At 36.3% G+C, this 24,627-nt stretch overlaps 1 protein-coding gene across 4 annotated transcripts in view; it reads right to left on the bottom strand.

The window, feature by feature from the left end:
* The window catches only part of LOC121426524 (uncharacterized protein YMR317W-like), a 40,097-nt gene extending 16,143 nt beyond the window's left edge, over positions 1 to 23,954 (bottom strand). The window contains exons 1-4 of one of the 4 annotated variants that reach the window (XM_041622885.1): positions 23,418 to 23,954; positions 4,366 to 4,728; positions 4,090 to 4,152; positions 2,781 to 2,975 (exon numbers count right to left, since the gene is read on the bottom strand). In XM_041622885.1, the coding sequence (XP_041478819.1) occupies positions 2,781 to 2,975; positions 4,090 to 4,152; positions 4,366 to 4,728; positions 23,418 to 23,517 (721 nt within the window). In that variant the 5' untranslated portion in view covers positions 23,518 to 23,954. Of the gene's footprint in view, positions 1 to 2,780; positions 2,976 to 4,089; positions 4,729 to 23,417 lie in introns of all 4 variants that reach the window. The other 3 variants (XM_041622891.1, XM_041622877.1, XM_041622869.1) reach the window with 3 other exon arrangements.
* Positions 23,955 to 24,627: the final 673 nt, after the last annotated feature.

Consider the following 24,627-nt stretch of genomic DNA (forward strand, 5'->3'; position numbering starts at 1 on the left):
CATGTTCTTCTTGTCACTTACTCTTTGTCATGTTTCTATTACTGCTGTTTATACCTTGTTATTACCTTATTTTTCCCCATTATACCAGTGATATGTGAATATTGTCATTATGTTTGCGACTGTAAAAACAATAAAAACTCATCAAAAAAAGGAGAGAGTATAAAGACCATATGGTATCCCTGTAGGCCCAATTAAATTTAGATAAAATTGTATCGTCACCCTGAGTTCATCCTGCCCACCCAATCCTCTATACATTCTTAAAACAAATTAGTCAAATTGACTAGACTAGTAGTCAACTGGGAGCAACTGATATGGCAATCACTGATAGTCACATTTCTGACATATATTCTAGTCAGAAATAACTCTGTTCTCGTAAAATATGACTAGAATAACAGTTGCACCCAGCTGACCCCATTAACTAGTCATTTTTGACTGATTTGTTTTTAGAGTGTATAAAATGGTACAGTCAGTAATTCCGATGGTTCGGTATTCCGAAGATTGGTAATTCCAAAACATGTAAATTTTATACCTCGTTATTCTTTAATCCGAAAACGAGAAAGGGTTCGTTATTACGAATATTCGTTTATCCGAAATGAAATGAGGTTCCTTATTCCGAAGGTTCGTTAATCCGATAAATGATATAATTTGTGGCGAAACCGGGAAAACAAGAAAAGCAAACGTGGTGGGGGTGGTAGAAACACCGTTGCTGTTCAATTTTGATGAAGATGGGAAGGCATGGGGCGACGGGACGTATTTTTGCTTGGGGGCATAGCCAAAAAGGGCATTTATAATATGTCAAAATGGGCATTTTGATGCAAACGGATATTTTCACGAGATTATCATCTGCTTGAAGTCGTTGTGTGTTTTGTAGTAATTAAGTTGAGCAAAAGGCTTTTTAAATTGATTTTTTTATTATGATATTTTTTCCACGAGAGAGCGTGGCGATTTACCGGTTTTGATTTTTCTTTTCATATCTGAAGTTGTAAAAATTGCTTTTTGGTTAAATATGGCGCCTTATTATTGTTAAAAGGGCATTCTTGCGATCGCGAATCTCTAGCTCAGACTTTCGGACATTTCAATAAGAAATGAAAATTAAGCATTCCGAGCAGTTTTTGTAATCATGAAAAAGATTTGTATCGAACCAAAGAATTAATGCGAGCGCAAAGCGCGAGCTGAAATTTTTAATATACTGACCAAGAAAGAAACCTGCATTGAGTGACTCATGAATAAGATAGATACTTCACCAATTAAACAATGCAAGCGCGAAGCGCGAGGTAAAAATTTGTGATATTTTAACCTGAAAACTGGACATTCTCAGCATTTCTTTAACAAGGCACAAGGTGTCTTGTTATAGAACCTTACAACTGTTGCGCGCGCGAAATTTGTGGTGTTCTAACGGTCTAACCTAAATGTATTATTTTGTACTTCAAATAGGGCATTTCATTTCGAAAAAGGGCACATTTCATTTGAAAATAAAGGCATTTTCAAAGGGAAAATTTACTGACGGGGAATTTGGGGTAGGGGCAAGTGCCCCCTGTCCTTGGTTCCACCGCCCCTGTAGGAAGGGGCTGACCTATCGTTACCAGGTGTGATCATAGGCTTATGATGCTGTCATTACCAGACCTGTTAATTTCGCTAGGGGAGTAGGCCTATTCATGCATTTTGAGATTGTTTTGTCCAAGTTTGAAATTTCTACTAAGAATGTCCATTCTTGATTAATGTTTACCACTTACAAATCCCCCCAAAATCGCTCTGCGCGGGTGGGGATGTGGATTGTTTGGATCAGAATAGGAGCGATTAAGACCTCAAACAGGGACATCGATCCCCCTTTTCGGCTGGGGTGGGCAAAACAGCCACCAGCTTTGTTCAACTTAAAATTACCACAAAACACACAATGGCTTCACGCAGATGACCTGATTGTATAATCTCATAGTGAAAATATTCATTTGCACCAAAATGCCCATTTAGACATATAAGTTCCCTTTTTGGCTTTGCCCCGAAACAAAAATACGTTTCCCTTCCTTCCAATCCTCATAACAATTGAACAACAACGGTGCCCCCCCCCCCCACCACGCTGCCCTTCCTGTTTTCCCGGCTTCGCCACAAATTATTTCATTTTTCGAATTAACGAACCTTATTTCGTTTTCAGACTTAGAAACCTTCAGATTAACCAACATTCTTTCGTATTCGGACTAAAGATCGAACATCGGAATAACAAATCTTATTTCGTTTTCGGACTCACGAACCTTATTTCGTTTTCGGATTAACGAAACTTCGAAATATTCGAACCTTCGGAACAACGAACCTTTGGAATAACGAACGTGACTCTATAAAATACATCCTTGCGAAATCCGTTTCAAATAATTATGACACATGGCATATGTTAAAATAAGCCCCTCTCCATCTCTCTCTCTCCCAAACACACTCTATCTCTTTCGATCTAACACAGTAACAGGATCGTAATCAATTATCAAAATGTGACTAAAACTGCAATGCAGAAATTGTAGATTATATAAATTAAGTTCTTAGGTATAATTTCGATTTATTATTTGGTATAATCAATATAGCAATATGCAACTAAAAATTTGATCAAATCCTAGAGTCTTTTCTGATGACTTGCTAAAATGAAAGTGACACATTCATGGATATCCAGTCTCTACAAACTTTCTTCCACTTCACTGACGTACTGTATTAGAACCTGAAGAATTAGGTGAATTATCTGCGCGACACATATTAATTTTCAATACATTCATTAAAAAAATATAGGCCTACTAATTTACCTATATTTGGCAATATTGCTTCTGGGATCGGGCCTACTTTCAAAGGTTCTGTTTGTTGTTCCGTCTTAGCTTCCGTCTTGTGGTTTTCGGTTGGCTGTACACTCACCGTAGTTAAAACAGACGTCGTTCCAACCGTGGGCGTTGTCGCCATTGTCGACTTGACCGTTCTTTCATCCACAGGCCCAGTTGCCGTTCCTGTCGTAGATATCGGATAACCAAGATCGCAAACAATGAATTAAGTTTCAGGTGCAGTTACTGCCCGGGGGCCACTTCCATTCACGAGTGGATACCATGCGCGACCATGGGGTCTCCGTCGAAAAGCACCCTAAACACGTAATTTCCATATTCTGAAAATGCACCCCTTAACAAGTATTGGAAGCAAAACGATACTCTTGGCAAATATTCCCTGAAATGAACCCCTAAACAAGTACAGGAATGTTTTATTGTTACGGGTCCTTCGATTGTCGGCTTTACCTTATCTGGTTTAATACGACCCCACCTTCTACACCTCGCGCCAATCGGACTCTAAACACGAAGTGTTGGGGCAAAAAGGACATCCTTTATAAAACATTTTAATTTTGTTTTATCATCCCCGCAAATTCGACCCTAAACACGTAATTTTCCTAGCGAAATAGATACCCTTTTTTCATTATTTGTGTGTTTTTTATACCCTTATCACGTTACGTACGTAACGTGCCCTATCGTGAAAAAGACATCCTTTTAACGTGTTTTTTTGGTCGCGCCTGGTATCCACTCGTCAATGTAATGTAAGTGGCCCCCCGGGAGTTACTGACATAAAACTTCGATTAACCATGTCGTTCTCATATTCTAAACATTTCGATTCATACTTAACATCACTGACGCGGGTTTATGTTGCTCTTCAGCCCCTGAAAAAGGGGGCGAGTTGGTGAACATTTTAAGAGGTATATAATGTACACCTGCTCAAAGAAAGTGATGCCATATTACTTCGTCTCTATTGCACAGTTTTGATAGAATACTTATGAAGTTTTAACACATGCCAAAATGTGACAGAGGATAGGTTACATTTACAATTTTTTCACAAAATCTTTACAGTTCAAGAGTATCGATAATATATTTTTTATAGTTAGAATGTTTAACGGGTTGGGTTTGGTGGTATATTCATCGATGTGATGTTTAAATTGCGGATGATATTGTTTGGCAAGATATATCTTACAAATGCGGGTTTGACCTGAATCAACAATATTGTACTGATATTGATTTAAATGTTGATTTCATTTTTTAATCGATAGGAGAGCACTCATAATGTAGTTGAATGAAACATACTCACCTGTATCTATATCTGTCGTCTCGGCGGTGAATGCGGTCATTGGCGACGTTGATGTATCTTCACCTGTCGTCCCGGCTGTGGATGCGGTTATTGGTGACGTTGTTGTATCTATATCTGTCGTCTCGGCGGTGAATGCGGTCATTGGCGACGTTGATGTATCTTCACCTGTCGTCCCGGCTTTGGATGCGGTGGATGTGGTTATTGGTGACGTTGTTGTATCTATATCTGTCGTCTCGGCGGTGAATGCGGTCATTGGCGACGTTGATGTATCTTCACCTGTCGTCCCGGCTTTGGATGCGGTGGATGTGGTTATTGGTGACGTTGTTGTATCTATATCTGTCGTCTCGGCGGTGAAAACGGTCATTGGCGACGTTGATGTATCTTCACCTGTCGTCCCGGCTGTGGATGCGGTGGATGCGGTCATTGGTGACGTTGTTGTATCTATATCTGTCGTCTCGGCGGTGAAAACGGTCATTGGCGACGTTGATGTACCTTCACCTGTCGTCCCGGCTGTGGATGCTGTCATTGGCGACGTTGTTGTATCTTTATCTGTCCTCCCGGCTGTGGTAATTAAAGATGTTGTTTCTTTAGGCGTACCTGTCGTTTCTCCTGTGTACGTGATTATTGATGTACCTGTAACTGTTTAATACACAGTCAAAGTGTAAAGTAATAATTTGTCATACACAATAGAATACAGATCATACACCATCCAACTACACTTTTAGTAGCTTGCGTATTGTTATATTAAAGCAAATAAAAAAATATAATTTCCCCAAATTAGAACGGAAAATTAAATAAAGGCTACATAATTGAACAATGTTTAAGATTTAAGACACAACTTATTCAGTTTTTCATCATACCGGGTGCTAAATATGTTTCTCCCAATGGAAGCTAATTTCATACAAGCTTTTATTTTTGTTTAGGTTCCACACTTTTTACATTCTGTTTTAATTATTTATCTAATCTTGAATCCCTTTATTTTATATAATGTTTCATAAATAAACTCTGTTTGATGTTAAAATAGAACAAATAAATTCAAAGTCAATTCACATTTACAATGTTACTACCACCTCTTTATTCTAGCGTGTTAATCAGTGACGTAACTACGAGGGGCACGTCCCCCCCCCCCCCATCGGCTGGCAAAAAAAATAAAGAACGGGGGAAAAGAGAGAAAGGGGAGAGAGAAAGAGGGACATAGCGAAGAAGAAAAAGGGGAATATAAGAAATAATAATTTGATAATTTCATGAAATTTTGATAATTTGCTTAGGCCTCTGTGTGATCATCTCACCTCACTCTCACAATGTCTTTTTAATGAGATACATGATCACTTTCATGAGGATTAAGTCAATACATACACCCAATATTTTTCCTCGCCCTTTCTATAGCTTTTACTGTTTTATCTAGTGACATACGCATCTTTTTCATGACTGCATAAAGTGATTGCCATCTTTCGGTCAGTGCTTCGCTGGATTGGTGGAATATGTATGCTCTTCATGAATTTCTAAACAATCCTTAAAATGTTCCTTTTTGTCGTCGGGCTCGCATTATTTGATTTCTTAAACGCGTATGCTCTTCATTAATTCCCCCAAAATCATTTTAATGTCTCCTTTTAATTACGTAATGATTTCAGCTCGCGCTTCGCGAACGCATTATTTCCTTAGTGAGACACGTACGTGGAATGATTACAGAATTTTACAAAACTTGCTTACAATGTCCCATTTTCAGGGATGAATATAATAAAAATATATATATAAAATTGGCTCGCGCTTTGCGCTCGTGTTATCTGATTATTGAGATTTATATCTTTTTTCATGAACTCCTACAAATAATCCAAAAAAGTATCTTTTCAGGTAGCTGTAACCCAACTTTTGAGCGCGCTTCGCGCGTTCAGCATGTAGTGACGTAAAATTTTGGCCAGAGGTGCCCCCATGTCGTGATCATATACCATCTGAAGGAGCCGTAGTGTAGTGGTTCTGACTCTCGCCTTGTAAACATAGGGTCGTGTGTTCGAATCCCACCACGGTCTGGCGTCCTTTGGCACTCTCGACCCAGGTGCTACATGGGTACCCGGTAGGATATGAAAGTCATTGTAGCTTGTCCAGTACTGTGTGCGCCTCACCGGCGACTGACAAAAATACTCCCCAGGGAGTGGAGTATGTACACACTTTGTGTGCGGGAATGACTGATTGAATCCAATGACCGGGGTAAAAGATGATACTAGTATTTCTTGGATCTTGCCGTTTTGATAGGTTTTCAGCGGTTTTAATAGATTCTTGTGGGTGTATTTTTTATTGAATATCATGCACTTTCAAGATTGATGTTGAAATATTCGTCAAAATATGGACACCCCAGATCATCCTCATTGGAAAGAACACAGTGTGTGACACAGTGAGGAACACAATGTGAAATGACCTTCACACTGTCAAATATAAGCATTTCAAAAGTGTGAATCACACATTCACATAGTCTACCGTGTTGACCCGATATGAACAGTCACACTGTCCACAGTGAGACAGTACCTTCACGCTGTTGAAATGGAGCATTTTAACAGTATAATATAATGATATTTTTACATAGCCCACTATGCGAACACCCTGCATGTGTGACACTGTTCTTTCCAAGAGGGATATACCACGAAAGGTCGGCTAGCTTACCCAACACATATACGCTTACCCTTCTCAGACCCCCCCCCCCCCGTCCCACAGTGTGGGACCCACACCCACATACCCTCATACAACACTCACACACAGGCAATCAAACACTTATTGGTTAAAAAAAAATATGCTCAAATATTTATTCTCCTATAACATGCCTAGAGTGTCGATGAAATATTTACTTAACATTGATGTCCCTTCCCCGACTAAAGAATAGACAAATGTCATATATCTATACAGCTTAGTTCATTTCAGTGATGTCAGCACAACGTCTGACGAAAACAGGATATAATGACTACCAAAACAAGAGGTTTACATAGCAAATTATAAGTATGAATCTTTTAAACATTCTTTTAAATGAATATAGAGGGGACGAAAATTTTATTTTCTCATTTGTTCATATTTGTTTTTGTTACCTAGAAACATTGCTTTGAAATAATATATTGAATCCCGGATTTCTTTATTCTTATTTATTTCTCAAGGCATAATGTTATGTAGCACAGGTAGGCACATGAATGTCATGTTTGTTAAAAAAACTATTTTGAGGACTGCTTCAAACTTATTTCAAGTGACCGTCTCATAGATTTAAGATGATGAAAACGGGATTTCGTCACTATTTGCACACTTAACTCTATGGCCCGTATTCTGAAGTCGGGTTTAACTTAAACTCAGGTTTAATGTTGTGGTTTAAGTATGGAGAGCCAATTGTTAATAAATCACTAACAGTAGAGATACAATATTTCATCTCATAATGATAATAATAATAACGTTTTATTTACCCAGGGTAGCCACTTCAGATAAGAAACTGCTCTACCAGCGGGCCCTGCATAACATTATGTTATTATTACCCTTCTCCAGTCTAAATGCTGAGCGTCAAGCAATAAGGCAGAAGGTCCCATTTTTATAAGTCTTTGGTATGACTCGGCCGAGGATCGAACCCACGACCTCCCGTTCATTAGGCGGACGCTCTACCACTGAGCCACCATGCCATATTTTGGCTCATAGGTATGAATGGAAGTATGAATATGTGATTGTCTTTACCATCGATGAATCGGGAAAGAGCACAGTAAACATAAGAAACATACAACTTAAAAATTTTGATACTTGTGGCTTCCCATACTTGAGCCACAACTTTACACCTGAGTTTAAGTTAAACTGCTATCAGAATACGGACTCCTATCTATTTCGGTCGAAATAATGATAATTTCATATTATTGAAAAATAAATTTTACTCTTATTGTAGACAACTTTTGATCGTAAAAACTGTATCAATAATATTTATCAATGGATAAATATTTGACTTAGGGGCGTTGAAGTGGATTTCTGTTCAATAAAGAAGTCAAAAAGATAACAAACTCGCTTTTCAAAAAATAATATGCAATATATATATCTTCATGATCTTGGGTCAACAAATCTTTGGAATGTAAGTAATCTGGAAAGATTTGGGGTAAACCTCGAAACTCCAAAGAGGGAGCTATGATAGCTTGCTGGTATAAGGAGTTCACATTATTCGCATGTAATTTATGACATACCCCCCCCCCCTCATACCACCGTATGCCTATTATTTTGATAATGATAATAATTCACATTTATTACAGTGCTTACCACAAAAGCATGTCTCAAAGCGCTGGCTTTGCCAAAAAAATTACCCTTTTAATTACTCTCATTTCATAGTACTTTTTTCCTTTATTGAAGTTAGGAAATAACAGTCATAATACAAAAATAAAAGAAAAACAGTTATAATACAAACACCTTTGGGGTCTGTGCGAACATGTTAAACCATCATGATATATACTGTATGATGCTCAACATGCACATGTACAAAATACTTAAATTTGAGTTATGATACATTTTGTACTCACAGATGACTTACATTCAATTCATTTGAAAACAAGAATAGGTAGTAATATAAACGGCACATATCACATTATGAATAACGTCTCTATGCATGCGCTTAAAAAAGACTTGGATATTAATTACCCGGCTGTAGCTCAAGCAACCCTCCAGCGCTCAGTGCATTTCAAGGAATAAATTCCTGCCAGGAACCCATTCACCTTACCTGGGTTGAGTGCAGCACAATGTGGATAAATTTCTTGCTGAAGGAAACTACACCATGACTTGGATTTAAACCCACGACCCTCTGTTTCAAAGTCTGGAGACTAGTCCAATGGGTCACAACGCTCCGCATTGTAAGTGTGGAATATGCTACAATTTATTTATTTTAAAAAAAGAGAATACTTGCTCATGAACTTTAATGGACATTCTCTACATATCATAAATTATTGAAAGTACTTGGCAGGACCATGAAGTCAACACTTGAATATTGAAAAACTCGTTATCTACATTAGTCAAGTTTCGGTTCGGCTCATCAACATTCCACTCTTCTGGCCTTGAAGTGTGATCCATAAACCCAAATAATTCATATAAAAAAATTAAATTAATGACGATAAAACGACAGAGTCAGCGTATATATGTTTGTTTTTTATTTTCATAATTGCGAACACTAATATTCATCATGACATCGTTTTATATGTGATTGTTTAATAGCACTTCAGGTTTTTAGAGACGAAACGTGAAAAAAGGCTTACACCCTAAACTCAAACATGAGAGACTGCCATAAAAAAAAACGGTCGACGACCAAATAGACCCGAATATTCGAGTCGGTCTGACATCGATTCTGAGGTCATGTGACCAAAATATTTCACAGCCTTCCCTGTATATCGTTGATTTTTTTTAAAATCTTATGAATGTTTTTGTTTTATTTTCTTTCTTTTTGAAGCATTAACCCAATATACTGCTTACAAATCAATTTGCTGCAAGGCTTCGTTTTTTTGTTCTTAATGCACATGAAATTTGAATTAACCCCCCCCCCCAAGAAAAAAAAAGAAAAAAAATACGTTGAATTAAATATACTCCCTCAGGAGCGGATCCAGCTTTCGCCAATAGAAATGGGGGCGAAGAAAAGTTCACCCATATTTTCTCCGATCGGCCGCTCAGAGTTGATTTTTGTTTGTTTCTTTATACTAACAGTCACTGCTTAATTTTATTCTCATGAAACAACATATATTATATATTGTCATAAGCCCTAATTGAATAGTGCATGCTACTTTTAAAAAATCTATTTCACGTATATTGTCCTGAAAATTGAACATTCTCAGCAATGTTACTGATCCTGAACAAGATGCCTATGTAACTAAATAATTAAAGCGAGCGCGAAGTACATGGAAGTGTTTTTTTTTCATTTTACAAGACTTCCCCTAACCTTATTTCATTCTCTCGTCTTTCTCCCCTTGTTTTTCCTCTTATTTTCTCCTCACCTTTCCCTTCTTTTTCTCCCCCCTTTTTTTTAGCTGTGCCAAGGGGGGGGGGGTTCAGACCCCCTGGATCCGCCTATGAACTTCCCTGCACAAAGTTTGTGCATGAATGTCCGCCATCAAGCTCAACTCTAACTTTTAATGGGGAACATCTCGCAAATAGAATTTACAAAAAAAAAATTATATATAAAACGTGAGAAAGATTAGCTCTCAAGAAACTTAAAATAAATGGGATATAGCTAAATGGATATTGACATAAAAAGACGATAACTTGTAAACCCGTGTCACACGGCTATTTAAATACATATCTTGACAATAAAAAGAATGTCAACACGTACACATTATTTTATGGCCATGCAAATATTTTCCAAAAAAATGGTTCGCGATTATGATAATTTATGTCATGACGTGAGAGCGCGGGGAATTTGACATGTTTTTAGCTAATAAATAACGAAATATTAATTGCTCTAGGGTGCTGCTAACCATATGGCACATGTTAATTATTAGCTCGTCTCTCTTTACACAGACCATGAATATACGATTGTGATATATATGCGTTATGTTAATTCGGATTGCACTGGAGTTTTAACATCCTAGGCAGAGGTTTTCACACAAACAGAATAACAATACATGTATAGCGTCATTATCATTATATTACAAATCATCGTTTCAAACGAAACACCGTAGAACAAAACGACCATTGCAAAACAATGGCCGAAATAAGGACGACTTGCGATCGGTGCTAACTTTTTTTTTAAACAAATTCAAACTGATTTACAAAAAAAAAATACTTTAAGGCCGCCATCGAAATCAAGTGACACATTCATTATGACGATCTACTGCTTTGACAAGTTATATCAATTGTGTTTTTGTTTTAAATAAAACTTTCCTTTTATGTCCATTGGTTTTTTTTTAGTAAAGTCAAGTGTTCATATCTCAAAAAAAAATATGTGTATCGTATTTCGTACATATCATATTATATTGTATCATGTTATTAACAACAAAAATAAATTCAATAAAAAAATACCTGATTTCTTATCAAGCAAACGTCCTATGCGAAATTGAAGCATGTATAGGATAGGCCTGAACGTTTGTTACTCGAACCTCAGCGATTGCAACAATTTGCATCATTTAAAAATGTCACATGCCCCAACCCCACCCCCCCCCCCGCAAAAAAAATATATGTACTACCACCGGTGCACCATGCTTCAGCTCACAACCCCCATTACATCTACCAAGGAAGCAACACACAGAGACAGGAGCTAGGGGCGCTGCTACCCCTCTCAGTGCCAACGACATGCCCGTGTTCTAAAGGCAGGTTACCATGGTCTAACTCTGTGGCTAAAATTACGGGAAGCCAAAAGTGTCAAATTTTGTATTCAGTTGTATGTTTCATATGTTTACTGTGCTCTTTCCCGATTCATCGATGGTGAAGACAATATTCTATTTATTCTTCCTAAACAATTATGAATGATTTGAGAGTCAAATGAGCTGCAATGTGATATCTCTATACTGTCAATGATTTATGTAACAATTGGCTATCCATACTTAAACCACAGCTACTTTAAACCCTGAGCTTAAGTTAAATCCGACTTCAGAATACAGGCCACAGGGTTTTCGCACTGCGACGCAGAACAAATTCAAGAACAAAATAAATTTATTGAAATGCATGTCAAATCACCATGAACCGCTGGGAAGTCTTTGTCGATAATTGGTGAACCGGAAGAGTAGATCGTCCTAAGTTTCAGAGCTGACGAAAGATTGCAAATAATGTCGTTTGTCTAGAATCCAGGACGACACTGCTGTTTTGATTCACCCATTTTTGACAAAGACTTCTTGGTTTCCCGTTGCCACGAAGGACACTTGACAATACATTTTCTATGTTCTTGAAAGCGATCTGCATAACGGATGTCATCATAATAGTTTGCGTAAAGCTAAGATGATACCCAAATGTTCCGCGGAGGGTGGCTCTAAAAATGTACAGATGTGACAATAAATATCTTTATCTACAATTTAAAAAATTATATCAAAGCCATATCCCCATATGTATATCTATAAGAGCAAACGGAAAGATACACTTCAGGGTTGAATGCCATGTTGTGTCCCCATCTCTAATTTGATGATCACAGAAGGCCCTCATCCTATCAGCCAACTTCGTTTTTATGCCATCACATATTTACGAGTTGTTGTTCTTCAGTTACACGATTTGGGTGTGTCACATACATGTAGCTTGACGTGCTGACTTTTATAAATAGAAATATATAATCGATTTATATATAATATGGATGAATATCAAAATATGCACCTTCAATGTATGTTTGAAACCGGAAGCAAGGTATATAAGATTAAGCAAAGCAGAGAATAATTTTGGTGTGTAACACATTATATGTAGTTTTCAAACACATCTGGAAAAAAAACACTAAACAATCGGAAAGAACAATATCCGTCCAAATGGATTTCGATGAATTATGACCGGTGTTTTCAAAAAACTTCAGTCATATACTTTCACTGAAATCTTTGATACTTCACCAAATTTGTTTCATTTCTTGCAACAAAAAGTGCTGGTGCCCATAACCGTGATTGCGTCCAGCGTTTTTATCAACTACTCGACTTATTTCGAGTGAAGTTCAATTTCCTGTATTGTGTTAAACGGGTATATAAAAAGTATCAAATGTAATTTTAGAAAAGATATAATATTGAAATGCAATTTTTTTGCCATTATGTTCTTCATAATTACCAGAACATCGTGAGGGGGGGGGTAAGAATGGCGCAACGCGGAACAGACATGGGTGGTGGAGGGGAAATCCCAAGTGATTTGTTCTTGGCTTTCAAGTAAACGACAAATAAAAGTTTGCAATTTGGATTTTGGACTTACTCAGTTTATAAATGCTATCTGATAAAATTAGAAGTTTGCATTTTATCAGTATTTCATATTACAAATTCCTAGGTAGATTAAAGAAGGGATCTATTTGGTGAAAGACGCAGTCAATATTGTAAAAAAAAAGAAGAGAGAGAGAAAAAAATATAACCTTTATTCATTGACGGTTTAAGAATGATGATATTTAGGTATTGTTTAAAAATGGCGTTAATTGAATACTATAAATACATTCAACATAATCTTGTAAGTAATAATTACCTTTGCCTAATTAGAGTTATATTTACTTAATCGAATCAAGCTAGCAATACGTGAATTTTCGTAAATGGATATTGAACCCAAATAAATCAAGTAAATTAAAAGACAAGTTAAATCTACTGAAAAAATGGAGAAATTGTTACAAATAATGAATTATACTTATATACATAAAGTGTTAAGTACTACTTAACCTCAATATAAAAAAGTATTAAGTACTACTTCAGACATGGTCAGAGATTTTTTGGAGTGTATAATAAAATTCATTTTTCTCATACCAAGGGTGGCGGAGCAATATTTGAAAGTGGGAGGCACAGGGGAATAGGGGAATTTCTTTCTTAAAACAAAGAAAAACACTCATGATCTACCCCACTCACGTGACTCAGGAAACTAAAGGCATGTATATAGCCTTCTCATAGGTGCCCTTTCTCGTATATCAGTGCCCCCTTTTTACCCAAGAAAATTGCCCCTCATGAACGTGTTCTGTGCCCCTTTCACCGGAGAAGGTTAAAAGGGATGAATTTCATAATCAAAAGAAAAAGGAGCACATTTTGAAAGGAATTATGCAATTAGAGGATGCACTTTCAGAAGGAAGCAGAACGCTAAGAAGCCGGGCGCTCATCGAGCACGAAGAGTGTTTTTTCAGAACAACTTATCTGCTGATATGAAGATCAGGCACCTATATAAAACGGGTTCATCTCAGGTGAAAGGGGCACAGAACACGTCCGTGAGGGGCACTTTTCTTGGGTAAAAAGAGGCACTGATACGAGAAAGGACAAGTTACAAGAAGACAAAGGGGTACTTGCTAACGGCATAAAACGGCTCCTTCTCAGGTGAACGTGAAAGGGGCAAAGAACACGTTCGAGAGGGGACATTTTTTTGTTTAAAATTGGCACTTATACGAAAAAAGACACTTGGTAACACCTAAAACTGGTCCTCCTCAGTTGAACAGGTCACAGAACACGTTCGTGAGGGACATTTTGGTTAAAAAAAAATTGGCACTGATACTAGAAATGGCACAAGGTAACACCTAAAACGTGTTTTCCGTAGGTAAAAAAATAGCACAGTACACGGTCGTAAGTGTGCATTTTTTGCTTTAAAAGGGCATTTTTTGCTTAAAAAGGGCATTTCTTAAAGTGCTTCAAAAAGTGAGGGCATTGCCCCCCGTCCCCCAGGATCGCTGCCCCTTTCTCATGCAAAAGCGGTCACCCCTGCCCGTGTCTGATCAGAGAAGGCGTGGCAACTCCGTCATGCATGGCTATCAAAATACTCACCAGAACAGGAATAAAGTGACTGTTTAATAGGCCTGCACTGCTAGGGCATCAATCTGCTACTTAAAATTGATTGATACAATCTGATTTTTTTTAATCGTTCGCTAGACTTGTACCTAACTTTTATTTCTGGGTATACTCTTAATTCATTTTCAACTGACCGTTTATTTTATTTTTTTTTTTAAAGTGTAATGATTTCAAATCTTATATGTACTTGGGTGGTTGAGCTCTGCTCTAATGCTTCCAATGATATGTTCTTGCTGACCAAGATGGGTCTTGTTCTTTTTGTACATGTAATTTATATTGATATTGACTGCACATTTGCACCACAGACATACATGAACACCCGTTCAATCACTAGCAAGCGCACCTACACCACAAGCACCCTTGCAGTTGACCCCTTTCTTAGTTTATGGTACTTTACATTTTATCAATTTTGATGGAGTCCCTCTCTTTTATTCTTGATAATTACATAGACAATTCACATGACAGCAAATACTATACACCTCAAGAATTTAATAATATGTTTGATAGTAATTCCGATTATATTTCCCTTTTACATGCAAATTTAAGAAGTCTCAATAGAAACTTCGAATATTTTGAAAATCTCTTACACACATTGAATAATTTCAAATTTTCTGTTATAGGTATTAGCGAGGCATGGTTGCATGATAATTCCCCAAATTTGTTTAATTTACCAAATTATAAGTTGATAAGGGCAGACCGCAAAGGAAAAAGAGGCGGAGGCGTGGCCTTCTATATTATTGATAAACTAAAATTTAAGATCCGTTCCGATGTGAAACTCTTGCATGCAGAGTCTTTGTTCATTGAAATTGAAAACACAGGATTTAAAAATATCATAGGTTTGATTTATAGACCACCAGGCTCTAATCTTGATTTGTTTTGTGAAGAGCTAGAGCAATATTTATATGCAATAGGTAATGAAAATAAACATACTTTTATTTTTGGTGATTTTAATATCAATTTCCTACCCTCGGTCGACAGTAATCATTCAATCAATTTTATGAAACTAATGTACTCATTTGGCTTCCATTCATTCATCAATAAATCCACTAGAATCAACCCAAATTCATCTACTCAAATTGACAATATTTTTTCCAACGTACATAGCAACATGAATAATAAAATGATAGGAGGAATTCTATGCTCTGAAGTTTCAGACCACCTACCAATATTTTTAACTTGTGAAATGAAATTACCGTGCCCCAAATGAATTAACCAACACTCATATCGAAAAGAATCTAAACGTAATATTGAATTAATGAAGCAAGACTTATTACTTGAGGGGTGGGAGGATGTCTATAATGAAACTGACGCAAACACATCGTATAATCTCTTAAATAATAAATTACAACATTATTATGAAAAGAATATTCCCATAGGAAAAGTAAAAAATAATCGAAAAACACCCAAACAACCATGGATAACAAAGGGTTTATTAAAATCAATACAGACACGTAATTGCCTTTACAAGTCACATTTACGCAATCCTACTGAAGCCAATTTAAAAAAATACAAAGTATATCGCAACAAGCTAACAAAATTAATTCGTTTATCACGTAAAATGTATTATACTAATAGAATAAAAGATGCCAGTTCAAACACTTATACTACCTGGAAAATCATCAAAGAACTAATGGGAACAAATGCAGATCCCCCACCTACTGATGACATGACTTTAAATGGTTCCAAAGTTGACTCTTCCCTTCATGCAAACTCATTCAATTCATTTTTCACAAATATCGGACCCGAACTTGCAAGCAAGATCAATAGCCAAAATGCGCATTTCACAGATTACCTCCCCGAACCTAATCCACATTCATTTTTCCTGAACCCTACGAACCCCACAGAAATTCTCAACATTACACGGTCTCTTAATAGCTCCAAATCTCATGGGCATGATAAAATTAGTATGTCTCTTTTAAAAGAAATAATTCATCCGCTTGCAAACCCTCTTAGTCATGTTTTTAATAAATCTCTATCACAAGGTATATTTCCTGACTTATTCAAAATCGCCAAAGTCAATCCAATTTTCAAAAAAGACAATCCTCATGAAATAAGCAATTATCGTCCTATATCTCTTCTCCCTAGTATATCCAAAATCCTCGAGAAAATAGTTTATAATAGACTTTATGAATTTATCAACAAACACAATTTATTAATTTCTAATCAATATGGCTTTAGAAAAAATTATTCCACAAACTTGGCTTTAATCCAAATTTACGATAAAATAACAAACGCCATAGCCAACAAAGAGCATGTCATTGGTATATTTTGTGACCTCAGTAAGGCGTTCGATACACTGAATCATAATATTTTACTTTCAAAACTTAATTATTATGGTATTCGCGGTCAATCACTCCTTTGGTTTAAAAATTATTTAATAAACCGAAAACAATATGTCACTTTTAATGGCAACGATTCTAGTTTACTTCCAGTTCAATGTGGTGTCCCTCAAGGTTCCATTCTAGGCCCCCTTTTATTTTTATTATATGTCAATGATATTATTAATACATCTTCCATTTTATCATTTGTATTATTTGCTGACGACACAAATATATTTTTTTCTCATAAAAATATAACTTCCTTAAACAACATCTTAAATATTGAATTAATTAAAGTCTCACAGTGGTTTAAAGCTAATGAACTATCCTTGAACTCGAAAAAGACCCACTTCATCCATTTTAAACATTCTCATATTACAGATTCTCCAATTCACTTACAGATTGACGGCACACCATTAGAGCGGAAGACTCAATCTAGATTCTTAGGCGTCATCATAGATCAAGCTTTGTCTTGGAATGAACATCTGCACCATATCATTATATGTATCTCGAGAAATATTGGAATAATTTCCAAGTTGAAATTTATTTTACCACACAAAACTTTATTTCTATTGTATAATTCGTTAATACTCCCGTATATAACATATTGTAACGTTGTTTGGGCTAATTGTGGTTCCACAAAACTTACTTCTATTTCTAAATTACAAAAAAGAGCAATTCGCATTTGTACAGGATCACATTATTTGGCTCACACCGATCCTTTATTTTTTAAACTGAAAACATTAAAAATTGCCGACTTATATACTATTCAAATAACTATAATTATGTTTAAATATATTAACAAACTGCTCCCTTCGTCCTTTGATAACATGTTCAAATTTAATAGTACTGTCCATACTTACCCAACGCGCATATCCGGAAACTTTCACCTCTCTAACCCCAGACTGGTAATTGCCTCTAAATCAATACGACACCATGGTCCTGACATTTGGAATGGTCTTCCAAACAATATTAAAACGTGTTCAACCATATACTCATTAAAAGCCACTCTAAAGAAAACTATCATTCAATCTTATCAACCCCACCCTCCAAATTAAAACATTCACTCAAATATTCACATTCGCTATTTAATATTCTGATTTTACTCAACTGCTATACACAGCACCAGCACCTGCACTTGCAATGCACCCACTTGGTCAGTAAATATCAATCTTAGTCACGAATCTTTTATGAGGCCGCCATCAATTCAAGCCTAACCGCTCACGATGGCGGTCTCCTGCGTTCATTTTTTACATTATATGTATATGTTTACATTTATAAAAGATTAATTTATACTCACATCCTTATTTGTATTTATTATGTAATATGACCACATTGTTTATATTATGAATTATTTTGTATTTTGTAATTATAAATAATTTTGTATTGTGTTTTTGAACGCAGAAATAAATGCAAACAAACAAACAAACAAAAGCGGTCCTTGTGTAATGAGTATAGGACTCATGACCGTTTTCATTGAGTTTCTTATAAAATACATCAATATTATATCGTCGGGGAGGGGCTGATATATGAAATTGATTGTCGAGTATATGTTCTCACAATATATCTGAATTAAACGGTCTCACCGGACCCTTAAGATGCCTTGTTTTTCCAATATTATTGTAATACACTATCAACTATCAAAACATAGATTCAGTCACATACATCAAAGCCCTCCAGAGTAGAACAGCACCAAAAACAAAAAACTTCAATCACGTATATCTTTAAAAGAAAAAAGGTTTCTGATGTTAAGTCGGTTCTTCAAATTGGTGACAAAGTGACAACTTATCGGGAAATATGGTCTTTACTGCATCACACCACCCCGCCACTGTACCAGTATTTCTTGTCAATTCTATCAGTCACTAAATACGCTGTAAAATATTGTTTTATCTTCGCTTGTCCGCCCAACGTATCTTGTTTCAGGATTCTGACTACTAGTATACATTTTCTGTAGAACTCCTATTTATAATTACTTCATTCTATTGAAACTAGGTCCATGGACATAGATACAGAAAAATGCCCATATCTGTATAGTTGTAAAATACATGAACGGAAGGGGCATCAATCCATTTAGCATATTAAAGGTAAACCACCCCACCAAAAAGTTAATTTAAATGAAAAGAGAAAAAATCGAACGAGCATAAATACGAAAATCGGATGTCAAATAAGTAACTTTTTACATTTCAAAATTTCACTTATTTATTATTTTTACAAAGCAGTTGCATTATGCACAATACATTAAAATGCAAATCAGAGATGGCACTTAATCACCTTTTTTGTGTGTTTTATTGTTTTAATTATAAAATATTTCATTTTTTGCAGGCCTGATTGATAATATCTCAATCCTCAATAGGATACAACAATTCATTCATTTATTTATTTCATTTATTCATTTATTTTATTTCCATTTCTGGTAAAAAAAAATTCAAATACAATCAAATATTTACAAAAAGAAAGCATATGAATATAAATACCAAGAATATGGGGGAGCCAGCAGAGGCCATTGGCCTTTCAAAGGCTGGGCTCCAATACCATATTGAAACATACATAATATATATAGAGAGAAAGGGGGGTACATTTATGTCTGAATTGTGATGGGTAAATTATATAGTACTTAAGATTCCTTCATGAGATGCATTTTATACTTTCGTTTAAATGAGGCAATAGATGGGGACATTTTTATATTAGCAGGTATTGTATTCCAAGTAATTACTCCAGAATATTTTACCGATTTACGTGCAGTTTGATATTTTAACAGAGGAATATACATGTTATTAGCATGTCTTGTATTAAGTGTATGGACATCCTTTGTCTTTTTAAACATATCATAAAAAATGTGGGGAAGCAAGTTTTTATTATACATGTACATAAATGATCCAACTTGCAGTTCGTGTATTTGAAATATAGTTAGCATATTAAATTTTCTAAAAAGAGGTCCAGATGGAGTTCTCGGATGAGAGTTTGTAATTGCACGTAGTGCTCTTTTTGTAAAACATACAATTTATTTAGAAGAATTTTAGCACAATGACAATTTTATATGTTCAGGGAGGAATCAATCTTTGTTTCATTTTATGAGGAGAAATTCAAATATTTCATATTTTATACAATACAATACAGATGAAATAGTGAGTGTGTATAGCATCATCGGTTTTCCAATTGCATCCCGATAAAAGGATGAGTATATAACTGTTCTTTGAAATTAGGCAAAACATGACGTCGCTAGGCCCTACTTTCTTATTCAAAAACCCGATTTCGATGACGTTTTCAGCGATAAGCTTTTTTTGTATTTAAATCGTTTTTTGGTTGTGGTAGAATCGTCCTTTAAGTGAAGGCACGTCGTATTTAACTATATTTACTATCAGTTTATATACATGTTTTAGCACCTGTGTCAGCATATGGTTTTGGTTTCAGGGCATTGTTCAATTGAAATATGTAGCCCTTTTTTTTCTTTACAAAGTTCAGTATTCCGGTAATAAACTGCTGCAAACCAATATCAATATACAACAACAGAAAAACGTACTGAAATTAAACTCAGTGAATAAACAAAAATTCCCCATTTCAGTTCACAGAAAAGAAAATGCCGTAATACAGTAAGAGGATAATAGTTAGGACGTAATTGGTCTTATTTATCTTAATCCCAAAGATTACGTTGCTAATCTGTGATAAGGAACATCGTCAATTGGAAAACTATGATGAGAAAATAAAAATTCAGGCGTCCATATTAATTCAAAGATCGAGTCTGAAAACATATGATTTGTATACTGAGCAGTATATAGCGAACCGTAGTCTAAAAGCTTGCTATAGAAGGAAGTTTGAAAAATTCTAAGACATTTTCTGTTGTCTTTTCATGGCACTTATTTCATTGAACAAGCGGTCTTAATCACCGAGTGTAAGCCAGAATTGATATTAATAATCCGCTTTTATATAAATTATAGGAGTCATCAAATCCGGAGCGCTTGCAGAATTAAATATATCCCCATTTTTTATCGGATTCTGGTTTGCCCGCATACAGTGATTTTGCAATCTCCACTCCCTGTGGAATAATTGCTAAGCAAAACGACGTTGACGTTCGCATCCTACTGGCGTTAACATGCAAAAAATAATAATAATCCGAATATATATCTTCTTTGGACAACGAGATCACACAACATAAGTATGATAGACGTTTGAATACTAAGATTTCCTGCCGGCATTCACGGGAATCAATAAACTAACTTTTCCAATAAAAATAATATAAAAGCAAACCACATGATAAAAATAATTTGCGTGTATGAATTTCATGACATTTGGAATGCCGTTTCTTTAATGAGGAAGTTTGATCTTGATAAATAGAGGCTGGAAAACTCGGGGACAGGGTGGGTGTGAAAATGGGAAACGGACATTACGTGAAGGTGGTACCCCTCCCCCCCCCTTGTATACCTCCCTGCATTAGCTTCCACCATGTCCACAGCCGCCACTGAGGCTGGTGCTTATGGGATAGTGAGAGTCAGTAGAGAGAAGAAAGGATTCTACGATAGTCAAACAAGGGAATTCGGAGTTAGAACTTTCACTTCCCTTGTCAAACGGGGGGTGGAAAGCAAAATAATGACTTTCGATGAACAATCTATAGAAATATCATTCAGTAGGTGGGATAGTGCAAGGGATGAAAACATTCAACACATCAGATTAGAATGATGGCAAGATACCTACCGGGATACCTACCTGTCTTTCTGACAATATTTTCCATTTTGATAGAACTTCCTCTCTGATAAGGTACCTGAATTTAATTACTAGTAAATCAATTTTATTTAATTTTAAAGCTAGTGATAATAGAAACAATCTTAGCTGTTCTCTGACTAGTGTGCTTTTTGTTTCAGATTTTAGAAAATAACAGCTTCAAAACAATCTGAAAAAAAATTGTAATCGGACAAAGATGGTCATTGGCATACATAGGGTAAAGACTTTGTTCTCCCCATCCCCCCTCCCATTTCATGACCAACGGGGGGGGTGGGGAATGTGTGAAATATTATATTATTTGATTGACATTTTCACGACAAAATCTATAGAATTAGATTATTTATTTTGAAGAAGTAAACGAAAATAGAATTTTAGGATTTTTTTCTAAACATCCTCCTTGTTGTGACACATCAAAATCATGGACTCATTACGCCACTCTACATCATTAATGATTTTATCTATCATAAGCTAACAGATACTATAAAGGTTAAAGTGAGGATTGGTTCATTTCGACGGTAATTTCGAAGTATTCAGATTTAGGGCGCCGAGTATCGTGTCGCCAACAAACAAGTTTTAAGCTTTTATCATGAGCGGTAGAGGGGGGGAGAGGAGGGGGGGCGCGGATCCAGGAGGGGGCCGAGCCGGCCCCGGCCCCCCTATTTTTTGACAACCTGCAGAAAAAGTGTACTCTTTATCTTAATAGTAACTACGAAAAACAGAAAGAAAAGTAAGAAAGAGGTATTATACCCATGATGTGCAATTTACAGCCTCGTAACGGCCGGCCCGACCCCGAAAGGAAACAAGAAAAAGATGAGGGAAAGAATTGAAAAATAGACTTTATATAAAAATTTTCGCTCGTGCTTCGCGCTCGCATTGCCTGTGTAATGAATCCCATTTAAGAGGATTAAATGACACTTCATATATCCAGTTCTGAAATCAATTTGCACACAATATTTTAGCTCGCACATCAAGCTTTCATTATTTTGATTTACACAAATTGTTATATCAAAATTTTCAGCTCGCGCTGCGCGCTCGCATTGTTTGATTTGTGAGATACCTATCCTGTTTGGAAATTCTTGCCAAAATTTGTCAAAATGCTTCTTTATTATGTCAGTATAAAAAAGAATTAAGCTCGTGCTTCGCGCTCGCATTTAATTGTTTGAGACACACAGCTTGTTGTTTATTTAAATAAAAACGCGCTTAGACTGTCCAGTTTTCAGGTCGGAATATCAAAAATTTTGAGCTCGCGCTTCGCACTATCATTATTTAATTGGTGATACTTGTATCCTCTTCATTAATCACAAAAACAGTCCTAATTGAGTCCCTTTTCACATTACTATAATAAAATTTCGGCTCGCGCTTCGCGCTCGCATTGTTTAGTTGGATACTTATCTTTGTTCATGATTATAAAAACTGCTCAGAATCTTCAGTTCTAAGGACATAAAATATCAAAGAATTTTAGCTCGCCCTTCGCGTTTACATTATATATTAAGACCACATGAGATACCTTATCTTGTTTATAACAAACAACTTACATATACTTAAGACTTCTGTCTTTAGTTAGGATTACCCCCTGAAACCCCCCCCCCCAAAAAAAAAAAAAATTAAGCGGCCAATCGAGAAAAATGTTGATGAAAATATTTTTTCGGCCCCCCCCCCCTATTGGCGAAAGCTGGATCCGCCCCTGGGGGCGATGAGGTAAGAAAATCGGGCAAAGAGTGGAGTGGGCGAGATAAAATAACTGAATATATTTTTGAAATTTGTAGGCTTATATGCAACATAATTATGTGAATATCATAAAGTAGATAACATAACTAGAGATGCTCGGCGGGTGTGCACATCGTTAGTGACTAAAATTTCAAAGCACAATAATTCTATCCCCATACCCCATACTAACCTATGATGGTGGTCATTTCCGTGGTCGGGGCTGACGTCGGGTCTACTGACACAACCATAGCGACGACGACCAGAAAGACAATGATCTTCTCCATATTCATTTCCTTTTCTCCCAAGTTTGAATCCCGTAATTAACGCTTCTGCGACACTCAAATGTTACCAAGCCGCAGTTTTCAAAATGACCAGTTTAGGATAGTTCCAAAAGTTTGAGGCAGTTAAAAACGGTCTTTCATCGACTTCCAAATGACTTATTCCGGATGTAACGTTAATATATTCACTAACCGAAGTATCACTCCTTCCAACAGCATCTAATATAGTGTTATAGAAGTTGTATTAAGCTATGGGAGAATGAGTTGTTAACAAGGAGCAAAACTGTATGTGGTGATTTCGTCGGCGATGACTGCAATGTGAAAATGTTGCACGGAATGCACCAATAATAGTTATCCAGTAGCAGTGATGTTTCCCATCAAGTACCAGTCAAGTTCACGATGTAGAGTGTAGCGCGTTATCTCTGGTATAGGTCTTTGATCCTTACTGCATACGGCCTCCTGGCCTGGTAACCGGGAAACACCAAGCAGCTGAGAGTTGATTTGGAATCAAATAACCTCTGTCGATTTACGATCAGTTTTGTGACTGGTACTTCAGCATGCTAACTACAAAAGACATATGATCCTCCAGCGGAGCATGCGTGTTTATATTACGACTACCCCATACTATATAGGCGAAGGTGAAACCGTTTTTTTTTAGGAGATACGAGCTTGCAGACGAACGTTAACGCAGGCGATAAATACCTGGTATCTAAAATCGAATCAACGATAAAAATTCACTTGTCAATATTTTGTTGTCTGATCAAATAGGTATTTATTTGTTTGATATTCGTTATGTGATTTGGAAATATTAGTCTCCAAATATGATATATCCATAAATATCAAGGTCGGATGGGTGTGTCGGCGATAGGTCCGTGATACTGTCTCGATAGAAGTTGGTCCCTAAATCCTCCTTTGGGATGTAAAAAGGGAAGGGGCTATAGCACAATGGTGTAAGTCCGAGTAGTGGGGAGTGATTGACATGAAAATTCAAAACTTGGTGGTCATCCAAAACACGGGGTATATAACCGTATACTTCATATACAACCACATTTTTTCACTTTATAGACCTATATCGAAAATTCATTTCGATGACGATTGTATTTTTTGTTAGTTGAATCATTG

The sequence above is a fragment of the Lytechinus variegatus genome, chromosome 1 (assembly GCF_018143015.1).
Source record: "Lytechinus variegatus isolate NC3 chromosome 1, Lvar_3.0, whole genome shotgun sequence".
NCBI lineage: Eukaryota > Metazoa > Echinodermata > Echinoidea > Temnopleuroida > Toxopneustidae > Lytechinus > Lytechinus variegatus.